Below are 9,548 nucleotides of genomic sequence, written 5' to 3' on the forward strand. Positions count from 1 at the left end.
GCCCCGGGTACCCCCAGCACCAACAGCTAGTGGTGAAGCGAGTGAGGCCAAATCGATGGCCAAAGATGAACTTGCAGCTGAGGAAGAGGCCCCGACCATTTTTCATGAAGCACAAAACCGCACACTTAGTGAAGAAATAGCGGGCCTTCGGAGTTAGTTGGGTGACCAAAGAAAGGAGGCTCAGGAAAATAAAGAATTGATGGACAAACGCCTTGGCGCCTTAGAAGAATTGATGCAGTCCATTCTCAGCCGGTTGTCACCACTATCAGCAGGAGCATCTTCTTCAGGGCAACATTGAGCAGGGACCACCGTCTAGATGAAGACGTTAAACTTAGCGCACATGGGAGGCACCCCATAGTCTATCCTTTTATTTTGTTTTGTTTAAGTGTGTTTTCAGTTAATCTTTTTATTTATCTTTAGTTTTGTTCTTTTTTACTTGTTTTTGTGTTTTCTTATTTTGCAGGGACAAGTGTGCTATGAGCCATGCTTTCCAAGATAATGTTGACCATCTCCCGGGTACACTCTTTCCTTTACTTAGACACATTGGGGACAATGTGTCATTTAAGTTTGGGGGTATGGGCACACATGATTGTTCACACACTTTGTCCCAATTTCAAGTTATTTGTTTGTGTGTTTGTTTGTTTATTCAAAAAATATTATTATTATTATTTTATGCATGTTCATGTTTGCCCTAAAATTTTAAGTTGAACTAAAAGAATTGGGACTTGAATTCATCAGTGTGCTTAAAATTTTGAACACATGATCTGATGAGTGAATCTGTCAGTTCGGTTACTTATTGGGGACAGTTGAAAAATCACATGTTTGATCTGATCACACAATCACATTAGCACATAATCTGTGAGGTATGACATGAGGTTTGATATGTGTGTTTCTGTATCTTGGATGAAATTGGATGACTTATTAGATGACACTGTGGCGTTTATATTGTGAAATATATATATATATATAAAATAAATGTTCATTGATGGGCTTTTCACTGAGTAACTGGACCTCTTGCCCCAAAGCATTGAGTGTTCACGTCAAAAGGTGAAAATTTTTGATTTGATCAATGTCATGGTTAGTTTGGTTTTGTATCCTCTTTGACTCGAGTTAGTAGGTCCTTAGGGGTGTCTCTACACCTAATGCCCTAAAACCATCTGGTTTGGGAGTCATTGACATAACACTCACTACAAGGGACAATTAGAAAGCTTAAAGGAACCAAACATTGCACAACCTGACCAAAAAAAAAAAAAAAAACAAAAACAAAAAAAAACAAAAAAAAAAAAAGAGAGAGAAAAAGAAATATGCCATGGTTGTTCATTCTAATAGGGATTCTAGTGAATTTTGAGAGATGGAGACATTACATGTTGGAAAGATTTGGAAGCCTCATTATTTTGTGCTAATTTACTGAACACAAATTTCAAACTTGTGATGATTGAGCATGTCCTTTGTAAGTAATTGCATTTTGAGGTTCCAATTCATTGTGAAAATGGAGTTCATCTTTTTAAGCTTGCTTATGAATGAAAATCATAATCTTGAAGTGATACTTAATTTTTGGGATAACATGAACTGTGCATGATGTTTGTGGGTAACATTTTTGGAAAACCCTCACGAGACTTCACTCGTCCTCTGGGGAATTTCTTGAGGTTTAAAAGGCTTGTTGCATATGCTAAATGCAATCGTACATCCCATGAAAGATGGATTTATCTTTTTGTTCACAGTTTTTCACTTTTGGTTTTTAGTTGTCTATTGCTTAGGGACTAGCAATATGTAAGTTTGGGGGTGTGTTAAGTGCTAAAATATTCATATTTTCAGCCCTTAACTTACATGTTTTAATCCTTTGGTTTAAGTTAATTAGGCCATTTTAATTCCTTTTTGTGTTTTCCATATTTTTGTAGACTTTTGGAAGAAAATGAAGTAAAACTAAAAGATTTGGGCTCAAAGAGAGAAAATGGGAAAAGTTAGAGCCCCTAACACTGCGATCAATCGCAGGGAACCTGCGATCGCGTGCAGTACCAGAGAAGAAAAAGCATGAAGCGGCCATCTACGATCGAGCACCACACACACAAGATCGATCGCAGACCTGCGATCAAGCGCACACGGGTTGCGATCGAGCGCACCCGTGCACAGGAGACACATCAAAGCTGCGGCCAGAATGCTAGTATTTCCATATTAGGGTTTTCCAACTCCCAATTGTAATAGGTTTAAAACCCTATGAAAATTCCTAGGTTTACTAGTTTGTCAAGGACTTCTAAAGCCTATAAATAGATCCTTAAGCCTTTAGAATAAGGAGGCTTGGGAAGGAGAAGAATTGAAGCTCTTCAAGTTCTAGTTTCGGGTTTATTCTTTTCCTTTCTTTTATTTTATTTTATGAAGATGTTTAACATCAACTTCATGTGTAACTAATTTAATTAGTAGGGCTAGATTGAAGCCCTAGTTATGTTTAGTTGATATTCAATATTGGTGCCCTTGTGATGATCTTGTTGTGATATCTAAATTGATTAATTCCTGATTTCATGAATTCCTCATATGTGTGTGCCTGATCAACATGTGCATGTGGTATGGACTAGTTAGTTAAATTAATTTGGATGACCGAGTCCTGGGTTTAACATAAGTAACAAAAGAAATCCACACCGGGTTCTTGGGTTAATCAACATGGGGAACTGAGAGTAGACACCCATGCCCTAGGCGTCATGTGTTTGTCGATTTCCACAGTTTTACGCTTTCTTAAAGAACAACTTAGTAGAGACCCATGCTAAATCCTTTAAGAAAGAAAAGAATTAGAGTAGACACCCGTGCCTAATTTGTTGCTTAGGGAAATCAATAGCTTAAGGAGTAGACACCAATGCCCTTAGGTTGAAAAACATTAGATATTCATAACATGATCAAAACATTGGCATATTGATATATTAGCTAAATATAATTAGTGGTGGATATCAAAGCCCTACCTTTTTTATCATTATCAACTTGAATCCAATCTCTTGTTTTATTTTTGCTTTGGGAATTGATTTTAGACAAGATTCAGCAATCCTCATGGGAATGACCCCTTATTTGCACACTATACTACTGTGTTGACCTCGTGCACTTGCGGGTAAAACAGCTAATTATTTGCCTATTAATTTAGGTAGGTAACTGTGAACATGGTTGATTTGCTTTCCTACATGTGATGTGTTTTTTGAGTAAGTTTCTTCGTTGCCAATCTGTCAAAGGCATTCCCCATATAGCACAAGTTTCAAAACTAGGATACACTTTTTCTTCAAGTGTCTCATGCCTATTCAGCTTGAAATTTTGTTTTTGATCTTTTTGCAAATTGACCCCATATGTCTGAAATTTTTAATTATTCATGGCATCACCTCTCTCGATGACAAGCTAGTTGATCAAAGATCATGTGTGCATTTTGGTGGAGATCAAATGATATCTTGCTTCTTGATCCTTAAAGAAAAAGCCAGTGTCTTGGCATTGCGGTAAAATGTGAAACACCTACAGGATTGTTACTTTTGCTAATAAATCTCTTGGACAATTGGGGAGGAATGGGTGTGTGAATATTTCTCTCTAAGAATCAGGGAACAAGGGTTTGAATTTTGTCTAAAAAGTGATAAACATTTTCTGGCGACACATGAGATTTGAACTATGTATCCTCTATTTTGAAAAGACCACTCACTTCACTACTATGCCTTGACTGGATTGTCTTTCCAAAATTATTCTTGTGAAAATTTAATCTATTGTACAATATTTTGGTTTGCCTAACTAAAATGCCCTTTCTAGGGATTGAAAATAATTCAGTCCATAAAATCTATCTCAAGGGAAAATTTCTTATCCTTTTAAACAAATGGACTTCGATTCCTTTTTGAGAAAAAAAGCTTTCTCACAATGCTACAAAGCAATCTCCATTTCACATCTGAGTACACAATCCTTTCAAGATTTAGAATCAATATCGTAATTATTCTTTAAGAGTTATTGTCTTTACTATTGAATATTTTGTTGAAAGACAACTCCTTGGTCCATTTAGTGCATAACACCTACACATCAACCTAAGCTTCCAGCTTCGCTTGATTAAGGTAGATAATTTAAGATTCGAAGTGTAACAGTCTTTCACAAATGGAATGCCAAATTTCATTACCGAGTGCGAACTTATTCTAAGTTTAAGATTACAAGGATTATGGACTAAGACCTTGTGTGATAATCCCGTTACTCACACCCATAGTCCGTATTCATTGTAATCCAAGGACCTTTCACATGCATAACTCATACAATAGTAACAAGCATTTAAAAATAATATATGCCCAATACTCAAATAATTCAATTACTGAATAACAACTTGTATTCATTACAAACTATGAATGCCAACAAAATAATTGATGTAAATTTATTTTGGGATTTAGCGCACAATCCCCAATAGGATAAGTCTCCATCACCTTAACATTATATGTTGATGATTTTGGTTGTCATGTGCAATATCCTTTACAAAATGGACAAAGTTTTCTTTCGATTCATGTTGGAGGAAATTCCTCCATCTAATGTATTAAATTGACATGTGTCCTTAGCATGTGATTCTCACAAGTGTCTAAGAAAAAATATCAATTTAATAGATCTATTTGGAAGAAAAATTTATCCTTCCAATTATTCTCTAGTTGCGACTTCTACGGGTGTTTGCTACTAAAATAAAAAATTCTTACACAAAGCATTTGTATATCGCATCATAGTCTCTACATGTTTTCCATGTGCTTGGTATCAACTTACAATCGTACATGTAGAATATATCAAATTTCACACTTCCAAATATATGATTTGTAAAAACATACATTATGCTTAAACAAACGATTCTATGAATCATTTCTTATTTTTCAAGTCTTGATCTCAAGCTTGCCAAACAAATTGAGCAGGATTTTATAGTAACATCAAGATTCATATCTCCTAGAGATGGTTTGGTTGGGTAAGGATAAGTAAGAAGTCCTTTTATGCAGTGTACTTTCATGTTGCACAATTATGTTGTCTGTGATTGATGACTTGTAGCAGCTCATGAATCTGGCTATAAACTCTGTGGAAGAAAATGAACAGAATAAATGAAATCTTTGGTACAATTCTTTTCTTTTGTAGGAGCTCATTATTTCATCTCATTAAATTAACTAATTTTGATATGTGGCCACAAAAGAAAAGAAAAAAAAGTGGAAAACATTAAAGAAATGGAAAATGGGATGAATTATCAATCTAGATCATGATAAAATGATAAATTTGGAAGATGAGACAACAAGAATAACATGACATATGATATGGTTGGCTTGTTTTACCTTCGATTCTCGGGAATTGCAGAACATTCCTTCTCATTGATGGTTTCTCACTTTCAAACACACCTTCATCAGTCCTCTGTACACAAGAGAAGAAGAGATCATTAATTATCCACTTTGCAAAATATAAAGAACAAAGTTTGCATTCATACCCTGTATTCCTGATGCAGATTATCAATTCGTTGCTGCAATTCCTCAGGTAAGTACCTCTTCAGTTCTTCTACCAAAGACTGAGTATTATGATAAGTACCTTTTATTCATCCAAGAAAGTATATATATATATATATATATATATGCGCTTATGCTAGAGTTTTGGATACAATAATATTCATACCTTGAATATGAAGTCTGGGGATACATCATGCTCCATTAAATTTTGAAGCTTCCCACGAATTATGTATAACCTATGAATAAATGAGAGAAGGAATTAACATTTTCTTAAAAAGAAAGCTTGTAATTTGGAAACTAATTATTTTTAGATCAAAATCACATTAACACAAGTTGGGTTACATAATAATGATCAACATACACATGCAAATTTCGATCCATTATAATTTGATGGGACTGTAATTGACAGTTTAAAGTTTTTGCAGTTTTGAAAGTCTATTAATTATGAACAAATAGTGCACTTACTGTTTTGGGCTTTGTTCTTCAACTATGTTCTTAGCAATATTAGCAATATCATCCTCCCATCCAGTCAAAATTACTTGATCTTGTTTAAAGGGATAACTGCAAGTAGAGGAAATTTGGAATTCAAACATGGTAATTATGAGGAAAGGGAAAAGTAAAAACTAAAGATATTGACACTGGCTGAAACAAATATGCATTAATTAATTAGTCTCACTTATTTTTCCAAGAGGCCTCAAATGAACGAAAGGCTTGGCGGAGATTATTCTTTGACTTCTCAGCAATCCTTTTAGCCAGTTGATGTGGCAATTCTATGCCTTCTTGATTAGATATGAATTCCAAAACATGAACAATCTGAAAGTGCTAGTTTATCAAAAATCCTATTGATATTTGTGATGGAACAGGAAAATCATTAAAAATTTGATAGTAATTAATTAAATTTATGACCTCTTTATTTGAAGATGGAACAAGGTGAACAACCGTGCAAAGTGATGTGATGGGCTCAAGTTTTGAAACGTCTGAGCAGCAGAAGAAAATCTTATTACATCCTTTATACCTTTCCAATATCCACCTTATATACATTAAGGCATCCGTGGATAGATTGTCTGCCTCATAAAGAATTATTGCTGCCATGCAAAGTAATAAATAAGGAAATAAATAATTAGATAGTACGTTAAAAAAGTAGATTTCATGAGCTCATAAACGTACCTCGACAATTGTTAGAGCCACATGGCAAAGCCTTGTCGGATATCATGTTTTGAGTTTCCTTGATAAGTTCAACAATGACATACTTTTCATAGCCTTTTAGTTCAGAGAGATTGACTTCAACATGTTGGGGAGATCGTTTTACATTGACTTGAATCTTACCCATCATTTCACCCTGTCATAGTGTTTTTCTAAGTTAAGCACATTCTAGACCGACTTTGAAGATTACTTAATCAATACGTCATGCAATCACATCACTTCAAAATTAAAGGTCATCATTTAACTACTACTTGTTAACATGCGTGTGTTTGCAAAGTACCAGTCTAGTTCATATACCTAATTAAGTATCCCTTCAAAGTAAAATAACTTTGTAAGACCCCATATTCATGCATGATTTAATGTTCAATACGTAATAATGCCTAGAAATTAAAACAATTTTCTTGAGAGAAGGAAAAAGTCTACCCGTCCAAGCCTCACTACCATTGCCAAAGGAGTAATTTTCTTACTCTGTTTTGCTGTAACCTTAGCCCAAATATCGTAAGAAACCCTTTCTTTTTAATTTTCTTCATTTGCTCGAGAGTGCACTCTATAGTATCTCGTTCTAAATTAAGCTTAAGAAAATTCTTAATTAGGACTTATGGGTTAATATGGAACAAGGTTTGGCATTAGGGATGGGAAAACTGGGCTTGGATTGACACTTGCGCCTGAGTGATTGATCACAGCCCCTATGATCAATCATAGGTGGTTCAGAAACCCCAATGATTGATCATAGCCAATCAGCATGTGACTTGAATACGTCCAAGACTTCCAGATGCGAGGTTTTGCCTATAAAATCATCCTTAGGCTAACCTTAGTGATCGTTTGATTTGTTAGGGCTTCCAAGGGTGGGGAAAGGGAGAGGGAGAGAGAGAGAGAATGAGAGTGAGAGATGAAGAAAGGTTGTGACTTTTTTTAGGCTTTTGGGAGATCAACACAAGGTAAGAACCTTCTTGTTTCATAATATTAGGGTTTTTACATTTTATTTTCCTATGGTTAGTTTTGTGTTTGTGTGTGTGTTAAGCTTGTTTAAGGGGTTCTAGGCATGGTTTAAGTATTAGGTTTAAGGTTATTGATGAAAAATCCTTGCTTTTTTTTTTTTTTATTATTATTATTTTTATGGTTTTAAATAGTCTTAGTATGTTTTAATCCGAGCTTTAGGATCTTAAAAGGTGGATATGGACTGTCCACCAAAGTTTTGGGGTGGTTGTTTAAGGAAAGTTTAAAAAGTTGTGAGCGTTTATGGGTTTGATGCATAATGATCTCGACTTTTGGTTGTTTTAAGGTCTTAGATGAGTGAAAGGCGTGACCTTTTTGAGTCTTATGGCCCATAAAGGACTCACTAGCGCTAAAAATGAGTTTTTTTGGAGGTTGGGGATGATGAATAGTGTCCTGGTCGATCATTGTTCATCACTTATAATGCAAGGATCAGCATTGGGCAGTGCTAATCGATCACGGCTCAATGATCGATCATCCATGGTCCATATTGGCCATTTTGGTTGTTTTGAGGTTTAGGACAAGTTTTTAACTCGATAGGACCTTCTAATGTTATGGTTTTTTGAAGTTGAAGAAGTTGGTGAGTAAAAGGACATATATTTAGGAGATTCCTATGATCAAGGTGAGTGAAACTCATGTAGAAATCTTTTATCAATCCTTATGGCATGTCTACTTTACTATCAAATGTGCATACTTTATACTCGCATGAAATGCTTTGTATAATTATTAGGAACTCTACTTTTGTGTAAATGGAATTTTTGGAAAATGAATGATGCATCATGTGAGTTTTATAAGTTAGAAATGATTAATTACATTGTATAACATTGCTACCATGGGAAATATGGATGAAGAATCTGGAGCATGTTGATACTAATATATGGGCTTGACCTTATGGTCTAGTTTTATTTTAATGTTGTTTACCTTGGATCCAACGGCTAGAGTGATTGCCGCAAACATCCATAGATAGGATCAAGCCTTAGGGCATCAATAGTTGTGGGGATCACCTGAGGCCAGACTTGGTTAGAAAACAAGTAGTGGTTGGCCATTGTACCTCGCCGGGACACTGATGCTGTACCAGATGTCCCACGTGGACACACAAAGCTCACAAGAAGAAGGTAAAGGGTACATATAGATTGTATGGAATAGTAGCTATGACTTGTTCACATGTAATAGTAGATATTAATATTATAATGCACTAACATAACTTTCTGCCTCATTATTCTAACAAGAACCCTATTGCATAATCTTGTGTGTGGTTTATTATTCTCTTATTAAAATGTTGAGTTCATTGCATGATAACATGTTTTCCAATGTGCTAAACTCATTAAGCCGAGGACATACGCTTTATCTTTTCTACTTGAAAAACATTCTTTTTTTACAATTAGTTTTTTCTTTAGAAGATGGAACTTGGGGAATCGAGTAGGAAGTTGATAACCATAGAGGACCTTGCTAGGCTAATTTTTTGAGGAGGTAGACCTTCAGTTCTCGAATATTCTTTCGAATGATTATAAGTTGGGTGAATCATTTATAGGGTTTCTGTAGGGTATTACCAGGTGTTCTGTTGTTGCCATGAGTACACTTAAGGACTTGTTATCTTTGTATTTAACAACATTTTGAACAATAGACTTTTGTTGTAATATTTTAAGATTCAAGTTGGTGATATTCAACGTTAACTTTATTTTACTAAGTTATGATATGATGCTTTATTATTTCGTTGTATTACCCTCTAATGAGGCGAGCCTAGTAGGTCTTCAACTAATTTCATCAATAAATATGTTCAGGGAAGTTATGATAACACTCTTATTTAATTAATTTTCGGAAGAGTTACAATTTTCTAGAAATCAAGCAAATGAGGAGAATTTTGGAGAATAGCTTGCTGTTGCAAAGTATAGTTCTTGG

General features: G+C 34.9%; 1 protein-coding gene across 1 annotated transcript; it reads right to left on the reverse strand.

Annotated features, from left to right (window-relative positions):
* Positions 1–4,898: 4,898 nt before the first annotated feature.
* Positions 4,899–6,783, reverse strand: LOC148584945 (uncharacterized). The gene is made up of 7 exons (XM_088517604.1): positions 6,621–6,783; positions 6,469–6,538; positions 5,919–6,014; positions 5,620–5,689; positions 5,438–5,515; positions 5,289–5,364; positions 4,899–5,038 (listed from the first exon to the last, which is right to left on the reverse strand). Exons 1-7 carry the CDS (start codon positions 6,781–6,783, stop codon positions 4,899–4,901), a joined length of 693 nt encoding a protein of 230 aa, XP_088373730.1.
* Between the last annotated feature and the right edge of the window lie 2,765 nt (positions 6,784–9,548).

This window comes from Corylus avellana, chromosome 6 (genome assembly GCF_965113065.1).
Source record: "Corylus avellana chromosome 6, dhCorAvel1.hap1.2, whole genome shotgun sequence".
In the NCBI taxonomy this organism is placed as follows: Eukaryota; Viridiplantae; Streptophyta; class Magnoliopsida; order Fagales; family Betulaceae; genus Corylus; species Corylus avellana.